This window comes from Phacochoerus africanus, chromosome 9 (genome assembly GCF_016906955.1).
Source record: "Phacochoerus africanus isolate WHEZ1 chromosome 9, ROS_Pafr_v1, whole genome shotgun sequence".
Taxonomy (NCBI): domain Eukaryota; kingdom Metazoa; phylum Chordata; class Mammalia; order Artiodactyla; family Suidae; genus Phacochoerus; species Phacochoerus africanus.
The window spans coordinates 60,100,784-60,121,417 of NC_062552.1; the positions used below are offsets into that span (position 1 = coordinate 60,100,784).

Genomic DNA, 20,634 nt, shown 5'->3' on the forward strand with positions numbered 1-20,634 from the left:
TGCCATAGCCATAGCAACTTCAGATCTGAGCCGCCTCTGCAGCCTACACCACAGTTCATGGCGATGCTGGATCCTGAACCCACTGAGGGAGGCCAGGGATTGAACTTGTGTCCTTGTAGTCAGATTTGTTTTCCTTGAGCCACGACAGGAACTCCTGAGATTAATTTTTGAAAAACCTCATTTTGGTTAAAGAAGGCTCGTAAGAGAAATAGGAGAAGCGTTGTCCTTGCCATTCTTTTGTTCACTTACAATTGCATTATTAATATTATTTTATTACATAGCTTCTTTTTTGTGGGGGGGCCACACCCATGGCATATGGAAGTTCCCAGGATGGGGATCGAATCTGCACCACAGCAGTGATGACACTAGATCCTTAATCAGCTATGCTATAAGGGATAGCTTCTTTATAGCTTCTTTATAGGAATCTTTTAAGCCACTTACTAATTTTTTATGCTTTAGTAGTTAAAAATGCATATAGTTGCACAACAATGTGAATGTACTTAATGCCATTGAATTGTATACTTTAAAGTGGTTTAAGTGGTAAGTTGTATGTTATGTATATTTTACCACAGTGCTAAACATTTGATGTAAATCCACTTGCATGGACACAGGTTTTTCCCCCCATTTTTTGAAGTTTTATTGAAGTATAGTTGATTTACAATGTTGTGATAATTTTTTTTTGGGGGGGGTCTTTTTAGGGCTGCATCCACAGCCTATGGAAGTTCCCAGGCTAGGGGTCAAATCAGAGCTACAGCTGCTGGCCCACACCACAGCTCACAGCAACACCGGATCCTTAACCCACCAAACGAGACCAGGGATCGAACTTGTGTCCTCATGGATACTAGTCCGATTTGTTACCTCTGAGCCACGCCAGGAATTCCTGCTCTCCCATTCCTAATCCAGCTCTGCTTTCTCATGCTTATTTGCATATACTTTATATAAACTTCTACTATAATTCTCATTATATTGCATTTTAGTTAATTGCTTATATCTCTCTCCCCCTTCCTTTTTGAGTAACATGTCTTAGTTATAAACTGTATTCCTAGTACCTAGCTATGGCATACAGCATGCTCTCAATAAATGTTTTTATCTAATTATTAGAACTAGAATTAACCCAAACTTTGACAAGCATCTCAGTGGTTCATAATCTCAACTCTTTATGATGGCTCAACTAACTCTTCCTCCCCTTCATAATTTTGGTTAGCCTTGAGTTTTTTCAGCAGCTTAAATCTCATCTTTACTGCCAGCACAACCTTTTTTCATACCAGTATTTGGCATTAGGAATACTTGGATGTGAGTTATATTTGCATAGTACATATCTTTCAGAATAATTACTGTAATTGATCTTGCTGATGTTGATTGTTAAATATTTATTGACTGCCTGCTGTGTGCTAGGGGGTACCACATTGAGTATTTTATACACAAGGAAATTATGAAATTGGATGATAGATACAAGATCCTATAACATGTTAATGACAGAACTGCACCTAGATCCTAGGTCTCTTGACTTGTGGTCCATTGGATAGAAGGGAGTTGCTGTGAAAAGAGTTAAGCAGTAAAGTTGGGATGGTATGTGTGAGAGAGGGTTTGCTTATGATCATTCTGACCTCTACTTGAGTATTTTCAGTAATTGAGAAGTTAAGACTCAAAAAAGGAAGTACATTAGGAGTTCCCATCATGGCTCAGTGCAAACAAATCTAACTAGCATCCATGAGGACGCAGGTTTGATCCCTGGCCCCGCTCAGTGGGTTAAGGATCCAGCCTTGCCATGAGCTGTAGTGTAGGTTGCAGACGCGTTTTGAATCTGACGTTGTTGTGACTGTGGTGTAGGCTGGCAGCTACAGCTCTGATTTCAATCCCTAGTCTGGGAATGTCCATATGCCATGGGTGTGGCCTTAAAGATTGAGACCCAAAAAAAAGGAAGTGCGTTGTGTTTATTCAGACTTTTGGAGGTTCAGTTTAATCAGTTTGGCATACCTTTCCGGGTGACTGGATGGGCATCAAACTGTAAATTCAGTATAGGATGCTCTGGGAAGAGATGGTGTGGGGTCTTCTGCCTTGGCTGCTATAGGAGTAGTTGACTGATGTGTGGTAGCCAAATAGAGTCTCAGAGACAGAGGGTGACTGACTGCTGTGGTGTTGTATGTATCTTGGTGGCCTCTACATGGTACGATCAATATGGTCCTTGTCATTATTTGATGGTTCAGAAATAGCTTACCCAGAAATAGTAAAATTTTGAGAAAAAAGATCACAAAAGATCTAAAAGCAGGTCAAAATATATCAACTTAAAGTGGTAGATGTGTATCTGGCTCAAGATCTGGAATCTGTCTAAATAGGGATCCCTTCCTGCTGGGTCTAGCCTGAGACCAGGTTTAAAAATCAAATTGGCATTGGCGGCTCTGGAGTGCTGAGTCACAGGTTCAACCCCTGGCCTGCATGGTGGGTTAAGGATCCAGTGTTGCTGCAGCTGGATGAGGCATAGGTCACAACTGCAGCCTTGATCTGATCCCTGGTCTGTCTTGGTAAGGACAGAATTTAGAGCCACTTGAATAGTGTCTTCCTATGAGCTTCAGGTTATGAGGACTTGCTTGGCCTTCTTTTACTCTGGGACTAGTTCTCTCTTAATCAGCTGCTGGACATTCAAAAGCAAATCACCCAGATCTGTGGAAAGAGACTGCTATATTCTTGGCCTTGCATTGTTTTGATATTCAGTTGTCAAAAAAGCCTGGGTTATTACCAATTTCCCTATGAAGGGTAGAGCTTAAGATTGCCCCAAAAAACGGAAATAAGAAAAAAAAATAAAAAACAAGATTTCCAAGAGTACTGTTTATTTCATATTTACTGTTACTTGGGTAATATATAAGATCTATTAGTCTATGAAATTTGTGGTAGTTTATGCTACTTTTTTTTTTCTTTTTTGTATTTCCCACTTCTGCTGAGCACTTTCCGTGGGCACACTGACTTTAGTCCCTATTTTTTTCTCCAGGGTCATCTAGTAGCAGGCACCCAAATCAGGCAACTCCAAAGAAAAGTGGCTTAAAGAATGGCCAAATGAAGAATAAAGATGATGAGTGCTTTGGGGATGATATTGAGGAGATCCCAGACACAGATTTTGATTTTGAAGGGAACTTGGCCCTTTTTGACAAGGCAGCTGTGTTTGAGGAGATTGATACCTATGAGAGGAGGAGTGGTAGCCGTTCCCGGGGCATCCCAAATGAGAGACCTACTCGGTACCGCCATGATGAGAACATCCTGGAGTCAGAGCCCATTGTCTACCGACGGATCACAGTGCCCCACAATGTAAGCAAGGAGTTCTGCACAGGTAAGTTAACCCTACATCTCACTGGCTGGTCTTCACTTTCTTTCTTTTCCTTTTTCTTTTTTTTTTGTCAGTTTAACTTAATTTTTATTTTATGTTGGAGTATACTTGATTTACAGTGTTGTGTTGGTTTCAGGTGTATGGCAAAGTGATTTAGTTATACATATATCCATCCTTTTTCATATTCTTGCCATATAGAATTATAGAATGTCAGAGTTCCCGTTGTGGCTCAACGGTTAATGAACCTGACTGGTATCCGTGAGGATACGAATTTGATCCCTGGCCCTGCTCAGTGGGTTAAGGATCCGGCATTGCCATGAGCTAAAGTGTAGGTCACAGATGCGGCTCGGATCTAGAGTTTCCCCTAGCCTGGAAACCTCCATCTGCTGTGGTTGCAGCCCTAAAAAGACAAAAAGACAAAAAAAAAATACAGAATGTTGAGTAGAGTTCCCCGTCCTTTCCATTAGGACCTTGTTGTTTATCTGTTTTATATATAGTAGTTTGTATTTGCTAAATCCAACCTCCTAATTTATCCCTCTCCAACCCTCTTGCCTCTTTGAAAGCCATAAATGTGATTTAAAAAATTTTTATTACAGTTCATTCCATAAATGTGTTTTTTATGTCTGTGAATCTGTTTCTGTTTTGTAAATAGGTTTGTTTGTATCTTGTTTTAGATTCCACATATAAGTAATGGATAATATTCATCTTTGTGTGACTTTACCTGGTATGATAATCTCAAGATCCATCCATGTTGCTTCAAATGGCATTATTTCATTCTTTTTTATGGCTGAGTAGTATTCCATTGCGTGTGTATGTCACATGTTCTTTATTCATCTGTCGATGGACATCTAGGTTACTTCCATGTCTTGATTATTGCAAATGATGCATACATCTTTTTTTTTTTTTTTGCTTTGTTGAGTTGGAGCTGTAGCTGCTGGCCTATGCCACAGCCAGAGCAACATGGTATCCGAGCCACATCTGCAACCTACACCACAGCTCACGGCAACTCCAGATCCCCTACCCATTGAGTAAGGCCAGGGATCGATACTGGTTGGATTCGTTTCCACTGTGCCATGGCGGGAACTCCGCATATATCTTTTTGAATTAGAGTTTTCTTGGATACCCAGGAGTGGGGTTGCTGGATCATATGATAGCTCTATTTTTTAGTTTTTTAAGGAATCACCTTACTGTTTTCCATAGTGCCTCACCAATTTACATTCCCACCAACAGTGTGGGAGGGTTCCCTTTTCTCCATACCCTCTCCAACATTTATTATTTGTAGACTTTTTAATGATGGCCATTCTGACCAGTGTGAGGTGATGCCTTATTGTAGTTTTGATTTCCATTTCCCTAATAATTAGCAATGCTGAGCATCTTTTCATGTGCCTCTTGGCCATGTGTATGTCTTCTTTGGAGAAATGTCTCTTTAGGTCTTCTCCCCATTTTTTGATTGGGTTCTTTTTTTGTTATTAAGTTGTACGAGTTTTTTGTATATTTTGGAAATTAAGCCCTTGTCAGTTATATCATTCACATGTTTGTATGGATGATTTCCTGCCTTTACTGTAGGTTTGCCTTTAATGGTGAGCCTTCCCATTCATAATTTTCTTGTTTCTAGTTGTGGCCTTTTCTTTCCACTAAGAGAAGTCCCTTTAGCATTTGTAAAGCTGGTTTGGTGGTACTGAATTCTCTTAGTTTTTGCTTGTTTTTTTCAGACTGATCTCTCCATCACATCTGGATGAGAACCTTGCTCGGTAGAGTATGCTTGGTTATAGGTTTTTCCCTTTCATCATTTTAAATATATCGTGCCATTCCCTTCTGGCCTGCAGAGTTTCTGCTGAAAAATCAGCTGATAACCCTATGAGGATTCCCTTGTATGTTATTTGTTGCTTTTATCTTGTTTCTTTTAGTATCTTCTTTTTATATTTAATTTTTCTCAGTTTGGTTAATGTATGTCTTGGTGTGTTCCTCTTGGGGTTTATGGGACACTTTGTGCTTCCTGGCCTTGAGTGAGTGTATCCTTTCCCACGATAAGGAGGTTTTCACCTATTGTCTCTTCACATATTTTCTCAGGCCCATTCTCTCTCTCTCTTCTCCTTCTGGGACCCCTACAATGTGAATGTTGGTGCATTTAATGTTGTCCTAGAGGTCTTTTAGACTGTCTCCATTTATTTTTGTTCTTTTATCTTTATTCTGTTCCTTGGCAGTGATTTCCACCAGTCTGTCCTCCAGCTCACTTATTTGTTCTTCTGCCTTATTTATTCTGCTATTAATTCCTACTAGGATATTTTTCATTGCTGTTATTGTATTGTTCATCTCTGTTTGTTCTTTAAATCTTCTGGCTCTTTGTTAAATATTTCTTAAATCTTCTCTGTGCGTCTGCTGTTTTTTGAGATCTTGGATCATCTTTACTGCCCTTATTCTGAATTCTTTTTCAAATGAAGTGCCTATTTCCCTTGCTATCTGTTCTTCTGGGGTTTTTATCTTGTTCTTTCATCTAGAGTATAGTTCTCTGCTATCTCATTTTGTCTGACTTTCTGTGTCTGTGGTCTCCATTCCATAGGCTGCAGGAATGCAGTTCCTCTTACTCTTGGTGTCTGCTCACTGGTGGGTGAAATTGGTCCAGGGGTTTGTGCAGGCTTCCTGGTGGCAGGGACTGGTGCCCGCCCACTGGTGGGTGGAGCCGGGTCTTGTCCCTCTGATGGGCATGGCCATGTAAGGGGTGTGTTTAGAGGTGAGGCAGCTGTGGGTTCAAGGCAACTTTAGGCAGCCTGTCTACCAGTGGTTGGGGTTGTGTTCCCACCTGTTGGTGGTTGGGCCTGAGACGTCCCAGCACTGGAGCCTTCAGGCTATTGGGTGGAGCCAGGTCTTGGTGCCAAATGTTGACCTCCAGGAGGTCAGTGGATATTCCCTGGGGCTTCTGTGACCATTGTTATTGTCCCCACTGAGCCACAGCCAACCCACACCTCCCTAGGAGACCCTTGAAGACCTATAGGTAGGTCTGGCCCAGGCTCCTGTTGAGTCACTGCTTTGCTCTGGTCCCAGGGCATGTGAAACCTTGTGTAAACCCTACAAGAGTGGAGTCTCTATTTCCCTCAGTCCTGTGAAACTCTGGCACTCAAGCCCTGCTGACCTTCAAAGCCAAATGCTCTGGGGGCTCCCAGTTCTCCCAGGCTGAGGAGCTTGATGTGGGACTCAGAACTCTCACTCCTGTGGGAGAACCTCTGTGATATAATTATTTTCCAGTTTGTGAGTCATCTGCGCAGTGGGTACGGGATTTGATTATATTGTGAAAAATGCCCATTCTGCCGTCTTGTTGTGGCTTCCTCTTTGTCTTTGGATGTAAAATATCTTTTTTCATAGTTTCCAGTCTTTTTTGTCGATGGTTGTTCAGCAGTTGTTTATTTTGGTGTTTTCATGAAGTGAGCTCAAGTCTTACTCTGCCATCTTTTCTCTGATCCCTTCCCTTTCTTTTTTTCTTTCTTTTTTTTTTTTTTGTCTATTTGCTATTTCTTGGGCCGCTCCCGGGGCATATGGAGGTTCCCAGGCTAGGGGTCCAATCGGAGCTGTAGCCACTGGCCTGCGCCAGAGCCACAGCAACGCGGGATCCGAGCTGCGTCTGCAACCTACACCACAGCTCACGGCAACGCCGGATCGTTAACCCACTGAGCAAGGGCAGGGACTGAACCCGCAACCTCATGGTTCCTAGTCGGATTTGTTAACCACTGCGCCACCATGGGAACTCCGCACTTGCTTTAATTTAATGACGGAAGTCAGAGTTCCCTCCTCATATGAAACTATTTTCCCAGAATAGCCATTAACAGACATACTACAAAGCACATGTGCTGGACCTTGGCCAAGAACTCAGGTGTGGCAGCTGCCAGTGTGTAGTGACCAGTTGCATTCACTGGAGCATGACAGAGAGGAAACAGGCCCTGTAGCCTCATGCTGTCTGGTTTCTGTTTCTTCTTAACAATGGTAAGGAGTAGAAATGAAGTCTTTTTGCCAAGCAGGGTCTATGCTGGAAATAGAGCAAGCAAGCAGTTATCTTGCTGAGTAGCTTCTATAGATGATTTTTATCTCTGATCTGGCTCCAGGGCATAAGCCTCAAAGCAGATTTTCACTCAGGGTTATTCAGGTAGTGCCTGACTGGGGATACTTTTCCAGTTGGGATCTACTATTCAAATGTTAGTATCAGAATAAGGCACACTATCTGGAATATGTGGAGAAACAACCTAGGGCCCCAAAATGTTAGTGTTGGGTTACTTGATCAGGTAGTATAATTTTCTCATTTTACAGATGGAGAACATTGAGTTCCAGGGAGGTAAAGGCTCTTATCTGTCACATTTCCATTCCTTTTCTGAATGCGGATAAGTTAAAAAGAAAGAAGACTATAGTGTAAGAAGAGAAGGACGGTTTAATGGCAGTTAGACTGTCTAGCCGTCTCTCTTTAGTATTCCCCAGAAATAGGTTAACTTAAATCAGCATTTGTACCGTAGCTAGGCCAGCTCTCCAGTCTAGCCTTGTAACCTTCATGTTCTAGAACTCCAAATACCTTTTTTTTCTACTAATTCCCAGAATAGCAAAAGAACATAATGTTTACTACCTATTTGGTAATGGCTCGGGTTTCAGAATTCTGGCAGCTTGCTGCTGGTATTACCATTACAGTGGTCTTGCACATTGACTGCATGCTAAGTGGCTAAGTGTTGTCAACAGTTTCTAATCCGTTATACTCCTAATTGCTCATATTTCTTTTGGCAATACTCCTTGCCAACTGTATGTGTGTGTGGTAAGGGGTGTTATAAAAGCTCTATTGATTGGGAAGACACATTTGGGAAAACACATTGAGGAAGCAACTAAATTTAGCACCCAAATTTTTTCTCTCTGGAAAGCCACTTTGGGTTCTTAAATAGTATTGCTGCCTCAAACGTTCCTCAGACTTTCCTTCAGCTTGGACCTGCACTGCTAAATAATAGTATCCAGTGGTCACATACATGTTTGTTAAGTTTGGCTATAAAATGCTGGATGCATGCGAGCCCTCTGTGTTCAGAGGTGAGAAGTCCCCAAAGAACACTGTTTGGGAGAGTGGTAAGATTTTTCAGAGAGAAGAATCTTTGCTAAGTACTCATGTAATATTCTAAGAAGTAATACTTAAGGCAGTTTGGGTCGGTCAGAATACTGTGGTTAGGAGTTTCCGTTGTGGCGCAGTGCAAATGAATCTGACTAGTGTCCCTGAGGATGTGAGTTTAATCCCTGGCAGGTTAAGAATCTGGTGTTGCCATGAGCTGTGGTGTAGGTCACAGGTGCGGCTTGGATCCCATGTGGCTGTGGCTGTGGCATAGGCTGGCAGCTGGAGCTCTGATTCGACCCCTAGCTTGGGAACTTCCATATACTGCAGGTGCAGCCCTAAAAAGCAAAAAAAAAAAAAAACCTGTGGTTATTATGTGTAAGTCATTCTAAGACAGTTGTAGCATTCAAGTTATTAAAGTTTGCTGGTAAATGGAAAGGTATCATATATATCTGGAGTTCACTGAGTGCAGACATGAAGTGCACTGACTGTTGAGAGGCAGGGAGAGGTCCTGAAGCCTGGGCTAATCAGGGAAGGCTTCACAAAGGGAGCAGGACAAAAGCCTTGAAGCATGGGCAGGATGTCAACAGAGAAGAAGAGAAGGAAATTCACAGGTAGGCTGGGCAAGTGCTGGTGAATAGTGTGAGTAAAGGACCATATAGGAGATTGGCCATTGACTGGTTTGGCCAGGGCAGAGGTTTTGTGTGGGAGAGTAGCAGGAATTAAAAATAACTTAAAGGAAAAAAAAAAAGAGGAGTTCCCATCATGGTGCAGCGAAAATGAATCCGACTAGGAGCCATGAGGTTGCGGGTTCGATCCCTGGCCTTGCTTAGTGGGTTAAGGATCCAGCATTGTCTTGAGCTGTGTAGGTAGCAGACACAGCTCGGATCTGGCATTGCTGTGTTTGTGGTGTAGGCCGGCAGCTACAGCTCTGATTAGACAGACCCCTAGCCTGGAAACCTCCATATGCCACAGATGTGGCCCTAAAAAGCAAAAAAAAATAAATAAATGAAATTAAAATTAAAATGACTTCAGACCAGAGCTCAGAGAGCCTGTGTACTGGTGTCGTCTCTGTTTTATGGCCATGGGGAACAACTGAAGGATTCTAAAAATGACATGATCCAAAGTCTCTTTTAGGAAGACGTGTTAGTCTTTTTTTTTTTTTTTGTCTTTTTGCCTTTTCTAGGGCTGCTCCCACGGCACATGGAGGTTCCCAGGCTAGGGGTCTAATGGGAGCTGCAGCCTCTGGCCTATGCTAGAGCCGCAGCAACGCAGGATCTGAGCCGCATCTGCGACCTACACCACAGCCTATGGCAACACCGGATCCTTAACCCACTGAGCAAGGCCAGGGATCGAACCCGCAACCTCACGGTTCCTAGTCGGATTTGTTAACCACTGCGCCACAATGGGAACTCCAGGAAGATGTGTTAGTCTTTAGGAAGACTGATCTCATGATAGAATTCAGGGTATAATTTGAGGAGAGAGAGATTAGAACAGGAAGATAAATTAGGCCGATGAAATAACTAATGTTCCAGGGCTTTGGACCTTTGAATGGAGAGGAAGACAAAAGATGTGAGGGAAATGACCAAGGGGAATTTGATAGGATTTGATGCTTGAAAACAGATCAAAAGGGATTGAGTGAACAAGAGGATTCAAAAGCATTGAATCTGAGGGGCATGAAGAATGGCAGTGAGTCTAGTTGTGGTTAGATTACATGAGTTTATAATAGGCCAAGTCTACATGGTTTTGTGATTTTTCCTCCTGCTTTGTGGCTGAGCCGAAAGAAAGCAGATACTAGAGTTACCACAATGAGGGACTTATTAATTATTACAGGCTTCAACGAGGGGCTTCTGTAGAATCAGAGAATTTAGTTATGTAGCCACGTGGGGACTACTGAGCCTCTTTCTTTGTCTGTAGAGTGGGATAATACTTGTCACTGTATTATCTCACTAGTAAATGAGATCATGTGGAAAGCAGGTAGTATAATGCCTGGCTTATAATTATTATTTAGTTAATATTTGACTTTAATGTGAATTACAGAGTCTGCCTCAGTAAAATTACTTCAGAGCATCAACGTTTGCAAAATTTTTCCCTTGTGCCAAGCACTATTCTCGATACTCTAGTTAAATCATTGCCCATAACCTCAGGGACCTTAGAGTATAGGGCACCCAGATGTGTAAACAAACAAATAATAGAAGTGTGTACAAGATTTAGAGGTAGCAGAAAGCAAAGGGTAGGGCCTGGTTCAGGAGAAACAACATTATGATCAACATCATAATATTAAATGTTCGTTGGGTGTTTACTAGTCCTGGGCACCATTCTAAGCACTTCTCATGCTTGTCTCAGTTAATGTTCATAGCATCTCTATGAGGTTATCCCGATTTTGTTATATCCTCATTTTGCTGGAGCTAAGTGTTCCAGTAAATCTTTAATCAGGAGTGACTTTAAAGTGTCTGAAACTCTTCATTCCTGGGCTCTGATAAATTCTTCTCAGGTATGTTTATTCAAGAGCCCTTCCTTTTTGGTAGATTTCTGATTTAACTTCCACCATTTGTTTTCCACTGTGTAACCTTCTCTTGTCTTCAAGTGTGTAGAAGCCAGATGGGAGGCACCAGGGTGCCCTTGGTACTGGCACTGAATCTCCACAGTTGTCCCATTGGCTTTGCCTGAGGATGTTCCTCTCTGCTCCACACTATGTGTCTGCTGAGATGTGGAGAGCAGCAAGTGTGTGATCTGAAGTTGAGTTTACTCTTACTGTCTTGAATGACGAGGTCACAGTTTGAGTGAGACTCTTTGGTCTGAGCTCCTGCTGTTTTGTGGCTTTCGTCTTGATTCTTCCCACCTTGGCTAGCCAAGTCTTTGCGCTTCAGTGGGGATGTATCTTGCTCTCAGGACAAGCTGGCTTTCACCATGCCATTTGGCAGTTGTTTTCCACAACTGGCATTCCATTTCGAACTCCCAGCCCAGGCTGCCTTCTGCTGCTGCTTATCACCAAGAGTCCTTCAAGAAGTGTCCCAATGTGGAGTTCCTGTCATGGCACAGCAGAAATGAATCCTACTAGGAACCACGAGGTTGCGGGTTCAATCCCTGACCTCGACAAGTGGGTAAAGGATCTGGCGTTGCCATGAGCTGTGGTGTAGGTCACAGACGCGGCTCAGATCCAGCGTTGCTGTGGCTGTGGTTGGTGCAGGCTGGCAGCTGTAGCTCCGATTGGACCTCTGGCCTGGCAACCTCCATGTGCCATGAGTGCGGCCCTAAAAAAAAAGCAAAAAAAGAAGTGTCCTAATGCTTTCGAGACCAGCAGTGTTTTTATTTCTTAAAGAATAAGTAATTAGGAAATCTCCTTTGCATTTGCTTATATGTTCAAAAGGAACTCAGAAAGAAATACGTCTTTTAGCTTAGAAGTGGCCGTTGAAGAATTTTACCCTGAGGGTAGTGAAGACTACCTTTAGAGCCCCTTGTGCTCTTCAGGAAGATCCTTCTCCTGTGGAGACTCCAGTGTCTGCTGCAGTGGAACTGGTCATGATCTCATTGCTTTTTCAAACCATCGGCCCACCCCATGTCGGTTCCTGCCTTGATCTCCCTTCAGCACTCATTCCTTTTCTCATGTTTACAGATTAGACCATGTCCCATGCCCAGGGGGGTACCACTCCTGCATTTCTTCTCTTAAGAGAGCCCAAGGGAGACATGAGGTAAATTCTAGGAGGACCTGAAAACCTGCACTAACAGAATCTGTGCTCCTGAACCACATGCCACTGTAGCTTTTAATTGAGCAGAGCTTCTGAGCCTGGTTTCTGAAATTGTGTCTCTGCTGGCAGACTTCCTTGACAATGACTTGATTGATTTGGGGAACTTCTGGTTCTAGCAGATCCTCTCGTGCCAGGAGTGGAAGGAGTAGTCAGTCCTTTAAACGTGGAGTCCATCAGAGTTTATGGGCCTGAATAACCAGATGGCCACTTGTCATCAGCACGATGGGCTTGGTTCTGGTCGTTGGCACTTTCATGAGGCTTTAGAGCAGTACTGTCAAGACAGGTATCTTGGCTTAGACCCTTTTCCCAGTAATGAACTCTTGTGCTTCCTACAGTCTTTCTATTGGAAAGCGTCTCGTGGCAACTTATTGCCAGGTGTTTTTTTTTTTTTTTTTTTTGGTTTTTGGGGCTGCACCCGCAGCAGATGGAGGTTCCCAGGCTAGGGGTTGAATTTGAGCTGCAGCTACCAACCTACACCACAGCCATAGCAATGCCAGACCTGAGCCACGTCTGTGACCGACACCATAGCTCATGGCAACACTGGATTCTTAACCCACTGAGCGAGGCCAGGGATCAAACCCACATTCTCATGGATATTCGTTGGATTTGTTACCGCTGAGCCACAAAGGGAACTCCAATTTATTGCCAGTTTTAATTTAAGATTTTAAGCTCTGGAGTTCCCGTCGTGGCCCCACGAAAATAAATTTGACTAGTATCCATGAGGACGGACATAGGTTCAATTCATGGCCTCACTCAGTGGGTTAAGGAGTGCACGCTCTCTCCTATCATTGTGACTATAATCCTGCCTGGCTCAGAGTGAGGATTTGATTTTTCTTGCAGCTCCTGGTTTGAAATCCATACTTTGCACCTGTGCTCAAGATAATACAGTTGGTTTTGTATTCTCTGATATCTGCATATATATATTTTTTGTTGGTAGCTAGGTTGTAAGACTGGGAACATGGTTTGTTTTCGTATTCTTTTTTTTTATTCTATTTCCTGCCACTCCCACCACTGGCTTGATGTATTATTACTCAGCAAACATTTGTTGATCATATTTGGAGACATTTGACTCTTTTTTTTTCCCCCCCATTTTTTTTTTTTGGCTGCACCTGTGGCATATGGAAAAGTTCCTGAGCTAGAGATTGAATCTGAGTTGCAGCTGCAACAGTGCTGGAGTTAACCAGGCCAGGAATCAAACCTGTGCTTCTGCAGAGATAATGCTAGATCCTTAACCCGCTGTACCACAGCAGAAACTCCTCCCCAACATTTTTTTTTTTTTTGGTCTTTTTAGGGCCGAACCCATGGCGTATGGAAGTTCCCCGGCTAATGGTTCAGTCATATCTGCAGCTGCTGGCCTACACCATAGCCACAGCAACTTCTGCTGCTTATCAGAACTCCAACTTTTTTTTTTGTCTTTTGTTGTTGTTGTTGTTGTTGTTGTTGTTGCTATTTCTTGGGCCGCTCCCGCGGCATATGGAGGTTCCCAGGCTAGGGGTTGAATCGGAGCTATAGCCACCGGCCTACGCCAGAGCCACAGCAACGCGGGATCCAAGCCGCGTCTGCAACCTACACCACAGCTCACGGCAACGCCGGATCGTTAACCCACTGAGCAAGGGCAGGGATCGAACCCGCAACCTCATGGTTCCTAGTCGGATTCGTTAACCACTGCGCCACGACGGGAACTCCTCTCTCCAACTTTTTATGTTGAAAAATATTTCAAATTTTTCAGAAGAGTTGCTAGAATGGTATAATGAATGAACAGCCATACATCCTTCACTTAAATTTACTAATTCACATTTTGCCACATTTATTTCACATAAATACACACACACACACACACACACACACACACACACACACACGCCTGAACAATCTGAGTTTTAGTTGCACTCATTACATTTCACCCCTAAATACTTACATATGTCTTTCAATACGATGTTGCTCTATACAACCGAACTATAAAATTGCTCTCAGGGAAGAGTTCCCATTGTGGCTCAGTGGTAACAGACCTGACTAGTATCCATAAGGACATGGGTTTGATCCCTGGCCTCGCTCAGTGGGTTAAGGATCCAGCGTTGCCATGAGCTGTGGTGTAGTTGGCAGACATGGCTCAGATCTGGCATTGCTGTGGCTGTGGTGTAGGCCAGCAGTTGTAGCTCCGATTGGAGCCCTAGCCTGGTAACTTCCATATGCCACAGGTGTGGCCTTAAAAAGGCAAAAAAAAAAATTGCTCTCAGGGAATTTAAAATTAGTACAAAAGTGTTATTTAATACACACTCCATATGTAGAACTTTCCAGTTACCCCAATCGTGTCCTTTATAGTTGTATTTTTAATCAACTATTGTCTGTTACATTTAGTTGTCATATCTCTTTCTTTTAATCAGGACAGCACCCACAGCTTTTGTTGTCTTTTGTGATATTGACATTTGTGAAGAGTCTAAGCCAGACGGTTTGCAGAATACCCCTTAGTTTTGATTTGCTGATTGTTTTCTTTTGATATAATTCATGGTAAATATTTTTTCCAGGATTTTGGTGGGGCTCTCTCTTGGGGCATCACGTTATAGAGGATATGATGTCAGTTTGTCCCATCACTGAGGTTGGTTTGATCCCTTGGTAAGGTGTTGTCCAGCAGTTTCCTTCCTTGTAAAGATACTTTTCCCCCTTTATAATTAATGAGTTAATCTTGTCAGGAAGTCCTTTACCTCATGAGTCCAAAGCTTGTTCCAGTAGAGCTTTAACCCAAAGGAATGAGGTCCAGTGTGGATAGGAGGTTTGTCTAGAGTTTAAAGGGGGAGGAAGAAGTGGGGAAAGAGAAACATCTCATCCATGCTTGGCTTTGCCTACAGCTGGGCTCTTACCCAGTTGCAGAACGCCCTGAGGCTGTTGGGTAGGTTTCCTCCTCGCTCATTCAGCATGTGTTCATGCAGCCCCTCCACTAGGCTCTGTGCTAGCACCGAAGACACCGTGGAGAAGAAGGGTGAACGAGACAGGGTTACTGCCCTCGTGGCGCTTACAGTCTAGCAAAGCTATAGTCCAAAAAGAAAAAAGAGTCACTTACAGCTTGTATTAAATACAACGAAGGAAGTAAGCAGCATGCTGAGTCTGAGGGATGTTTAAATTGAGCCTAAAGAATGAGGAACTAGCCCTGTGTGGGGTGGGGGAGCATTGGAAGAGAGAAGAGTGCCTGAGGAGGGAAGGCTCGTGAGGGGCCATGCTTCCTGAGGCCAGAAGGCCTCCGGAGTACTTGGAAACGAAGGCAGCCAAGATTCCTGGAGCATGTGGGGATTGAGGTCCAAGGCAAAGAGGCTAAATAGTGTACAGGGGCCAGATCATGGGAGACCTTATGGACCCTAATAGAGTTTTAAGAGTAGTTAGGTTTCTTGTAACCAATTCTTGTTTCAGAGATATGCCTGACACCAAATTGAGTTTTGTGGTAGATTTAATTTAAGTCTGTAAGGGCTGTATGTACATTGTGGGTCTGAAGATACGAATTTACCAGTGGTTTTATAACCCCCCCCAAAGAACCAATATGAGGAATTCACGGTCCTAGAGGAATACCTGTGCCCTTTACTGAGTTGTGCTCCTCATTGCTAAGACATAGGACACACACAGCCTTTCCAATTAAAAGGCCATGTCACTATGAGGATTGAGTTTGGATTTGCGATGCCACTTTGTTGTGGGAGCCTTGTTAGACAACGCAAAGGCCGGGAGGTTTGCAGGACAGGGGAGGGATGTTGAGGTTACTGGGGAAGGCTTAGATGCGGCTCTGGAGGGTGTCTTGAGTGTGGGGAGGTGCAAGGGAGGATGTGAGAACGTGCACAGGTGTCCACTGGGGAGAGAAAGGCCTGAAATAGTCAGATAGAAGAATCAGTGCAGGAGTGGCCGAGACACGCAGGAGGGACAGTCTGTAGTGCTGGGCCACAGGCTCTATGGCCCTGCCTCAAGCTGTGGAATGAATTGTCCTGGCCTGTGCTGGGTGTGCTTAAGCCGTTTTTCTTGATACCCTGAGGTTAATCAGATCCTAAGAAGTGTTCTGCTTGTCATGAACGGGCTATAATTATCTCTCTCTCCTGTTTCACCAACAGCTATAAAATACATATTAATATTAAGAGAAGCCCTAACAACTGATTTTACTGCCTTGGTTCCCAAACAATAAAGATCCACCTTCCAACCCAAACATAATTAGGCTTGGCCCATGTTCAGGCTTTGGCGATGTTATTGTTTGCACTTTACACGCTATGTTCTTGGTTCCCTTCCTTTGGAGTTTATTTTATTCCCTCTGCCTCTTTCTGATAAGCCCGTCTGACTGGTTGGCTTTGTGTGTAACTGTTGTTGAAAAGGAACATTTTGTGGTGCTTGCATGTTCCTTTCAGAGAAACAGAGTGCAGTGGAGTCCTAGACCCTGCAACTGGCAGACTGAACAGAAAGCATTTCTGGCCTTGTCTTTCCCTAAGCTGCAAAACATGCCAATTCATCACAGAGGCCCCTCCCCCCAGCCCAAATCAGTGCGATATAGCAGACGCTGTTTCCAGCTGCAGCACTAGCTAGCCAGAGCGGGGTCTGTACCTTGAGTTTTATACCCTTAAGGACTGTGAGGAGAAAAGTAGCAGGAAATGCTCAGCCTGCCCCCATGGAGCCCTTAGAACTAGAGAGGGGGTGCCTGTACACACGGCACAAGACCTAGGCCCAGAAAGAAAGTTTGATTTGTGGGGCGGCAGGCCCAAGACTCACAGCCCTGACCTGTTTCAAATTCAGCAGAAAAGGAGTAAGTAGGGGAAGCAATGCCCAGACCCAAGGGGAAGCTCTCCCTTGCGTGACTCTGCAGGTGAAGACGGTCTTTGAAGTAGGCAGGTGCGTGACTTGTCTAACAGGTTTAGGGTTGTTAGTAGCTGGGACTCTTGAGAATTCGTTCAGCTTTTTCACAATGCTATCAGTGGTTCCTAATTAGTTCTGATAATATGTGCATGTCTGGAGCAGGCCATAAAAAATGGCTGTTTTAATCAGCTGTTGACATGCAAGGTCAGACTACAGCTGCCAGCATCGGCACCTGGGACATCAGTGACTGACATTTCTGAAAGGGTGAAGGAGAGGCAAAGCTTGTGATGGCACTTTTTGCTGTTTCTGCCCCAAGCAGGGGTAGGACTCAGGTGGAGGGGCTCAGTTGACCAACAGGATAGTGTTAATTCTGACATGTAGATGGTTTTTATTTTGTTGTTACATGATTGTTATTTTGCCTTCTCTTGAGAAGATACAGACCTGGGTGCTTTAAGTTCAGTCATTGTGCTTGTATAACTGTTGTTAAAATGTACAGCCGCAGCCTAATTATGTGTGGTTTTAAGAATCTATATAATATAGCAGCATTAGACACCAGATAGAACCTCAAGACATTTCTCCTGAAGTGATCAGTGAGGAAAAGAAGTTTTTCTGTACAGGACTTTGAAGCCAATAGGATGATGATGAACTTTCTGAAAACATCTGCCTTAGAGTTAAGCCACACCAGAAATAGCAGTAGGTTTGCATCATTCATACATTTGCGTACCTGATGAGAACTTGCCTCTGTTGATAGATAAATACAGCTAAGACAGTGTAACTGAGGTGGGGGCTGAGGAAGTACAATTCCCTACTTTGAGGAGTTTTCAATACAGTGTAAATGAGGATACAGGATCTAAAAAGGTGTGTGATCCAGCCAGACAAGACTAGTTACATGCTGGCCCATAATGACCTGCTGGTTGAAATCCGTGTTTCTTGGTTAGCCAGTGAGGCCAGATGGGGCTCTTTGGCAGAGCTTGCTCCCTTGGGGCCAGCCCAGTGACTTCAACATTTGTTTTTTATCTTTTATTTATTTTTTTGTTTTGTTTTGTTTTTTTAAGGGCTGCATCCTCGGCATATGGAGGTTCCCAGGCTAGGGGTCAAATCGGAGCGGAGCTCCCATCATGGCTCAGTGGTTGACGAATCCGACTAGGAATCATGAGGTTGCAGGTTCAATCCCTGGCCTTGCTCAGTGGGTTAAAGATCCAGTGTTGCCGTGAGCTGTGGTGTAGGTTGCAGACGTGGCTTGGATCTGGTGTTGCTGTGGCTCTGGCGTAGGCCAGTGGCTGCAGCTCCGATTCGACCCCTAGCCTAGGAACTTCCATATGCCACGGGAGTGGCCCAAGAAAAGGCAAAAAGACAAAAAAAAAAAATCAGAGCTGCAGTTGCCAGCCTATACCACAGCCACAGCAACCCCAGATCCAGGCCGCGTCTGTGACTTTATACCATGGCAGCGCTGGATCCTTAACCCACTGAGATCACAATTTTTTGACTTTGCTGTTCCTTTCCTGTTCTGGTTTTCTGGGCCCTGAAACAGTTCCTTGATAATGATACATTTAATGCTTTAGACTCGTTCAAGTGCACCAGCTGCCATAGACTTAGGCTTTGTAAAACCAAGTACTCTCCATGGTGTACTTTCAATGACTATGATCTCCTAACCTTTACAGAGTTCTGTTTATTTATTTATTTATTTTGTTTGTTTTTTTTTTTGTTTTTGTTTTTGTCTTTTGTTGTTGTTGTTGTTGTTGCTATTTCTTGGGCCGCTCCCGCGGCATATGGAGGTTCCCAGGCTAGGGGCTGAATCGGAGCTGTAGCCACCGGCCTACGCCAGAGCCACAGCAACGTGGGATCTGAGCCGCGTCTGCAACCTACACCACAGCTCACGGCAACGCCGGATCGTTAACCCACTGAGCAAGGGCAGGGACCGAACCCGCAACCTCATGGTTCCTAGTGGGATTCGTTAACCACTGCGCCACGACGGGAACTCCGAGTTCTGTTTATTTATGATGAGTAAATTAAGATTCTTCTGAGCAAGGCATTGGTTGCTTTCCATGTAATTTTCCCCCTGTAGTATGAGTATTGGGTTGCAGTCACCCAAAATGGGGAGTAAATGACAAATTATTGAGAAAAAAGGTTTCTAGTTGTATTTCTTCCGCCAAAAGGAGGGGCTGAGTAGAGGAGAGTGGGAGGAGGAGGATGTGTGGAGCAGATAGGATGAGCAAGTCCTCTTGCCTTGAAATTGAGCAGCAGGGACCAGAGGGTCAGGAGGGTTTGCTGGTATCTGTTCCACTTTGGGGCAAGGATAAGGGGTCTGCTTGTGAGGAACACCCCACTGCCAGGAATGGCGTTTCCCTCACTTTGAGAAAAGCCTATTTTTTCCTAGTGTGGCTGATCGAGTTCAGCCTTTTCTTGCTAGTACCAAATACATCATGGTGGATTTGGCCTTCGTGTTCAGAGCTGAACTTCTAGGAGAGCTTAACTTCACTTCTGCTCTCTGGAAACCCAAACAAGTTGTTACTCAGTTCCCCATCCACTGCTTGAACTCTGGGGCACAGCACAGCATCCCTCCGTCCTAGCTTTGGTGGCTGGGCTGGGGAGGGTCAGTCTTAGAGGCTTGGCTTTCGTAGATCAAGTGCACCCATTTGTGGCCCTGGTTGCCCGTAATTGCTTTCCCTTTCTCTTCATGTCCTTTTGAACTGCAGACTCTGGCCTGGTTGTCCCAAGTGTTTCCTATGAGTTGCATAAAAAGCTGTTGTCTGTGGCTGAGAAACATGGCTTGACCCTGGAACGGAGACTGGAGATGACAGGTGTGTGTGCCAGCCAGATGGCACTGACCCTGCTTGGAGGACCCAACAGGTAAGTGCCTCCAGGTCGGCGGGGCCAAGTGTGGGTGATGCTACTCTGCCTCAGCTCCACCACAGCACCTCACACATGGTTAATTGGACAGTTGCTGCCCTTCTCACATGAGTACTTCTAGAAGTCACTCTCCTGTCTGCTACAAGGTTATTGTTGGCCCCCCTCACCCATGTCCTGCAACTCCTCGTTCTTCTCCCATCAAACCACCCTTGGCCCTTCCTTCCTGGGGACAGCTGGCTCTGACTTTGGCTGACTGCCAGAGGCCTGCCTGCTAAGGACCTTCCGAGACCCAGCCTTTGGAACTCATCATTCACTCAAAGGGTCTAGGATAAAAATCAGTTCTGAGTTCCATACCTGAGAACTTCTAGAATCACCGTGACCACTGAGTGTGAGAGCTAGACTGGTACCTTTCCACTACTGTTTGGGCTGATATATCTGGAGCAGTGCTTAATTTTATTTGTGGATGTTTACTGGTACCATGTACCAGTCCTTGTGTTAGGGCCAGTGCCACAAAGAGAAAGAGACTGTGCTCCTGCCCTGCAGTAGCCTAGCAAGGCCTCCAGAAAGTGCAGTGCTGTAGTGGAGAAAACAGAAGACTCTCTAGGAGGCTGCATTTCTACTTAGAACAGTGACATCCAAGCCAAGTCCTTCAGAGCAAGGACGAGTGCACAGGGGCGAGCAGGAAGGGGGAAAGTAGTCTAGGTCTAGGGAGCAGCGTGTGCCAAGGGGCAGAGAGGATGGAGAGACTGTGGATCGGTCAGTCATTTTGTGTGGCTGAAAAGTAGGGCTTTGGTAATAGCTGAGCAACAGGGAGCTGCTGAAGGGATTTCAGTAGG

General features: G+C 44.4%; 1 protein-coding gene across 2 annotated transcripts in view; it reads left to right on the top strand.

Moving 5' to 3' along the window:
* EDC3 (enhancer of mRNA decapping 3) overlaps positions 1-20,634 on the top strand; it is a 64,059-nt gene that overhangs the window by 36,616 nt on the left and 6,809 nt on the right. For both annotated transcript variants that reach the window (XM_047794823.1, XM_047794824.1), the window contains exons 4-5: positions 2,987-3,322; positions 19,645-19,798. In XM_047794823.1, coding sequence (XP_047650779.1) covers positions 2,987-3,322; positions 19,645-19,798 — 490 coding nt within the window. The remainder of the gene's footprint in view (positions 1-2,986; positions 3,323-19,644; positions 19,799-20,634) is intronic.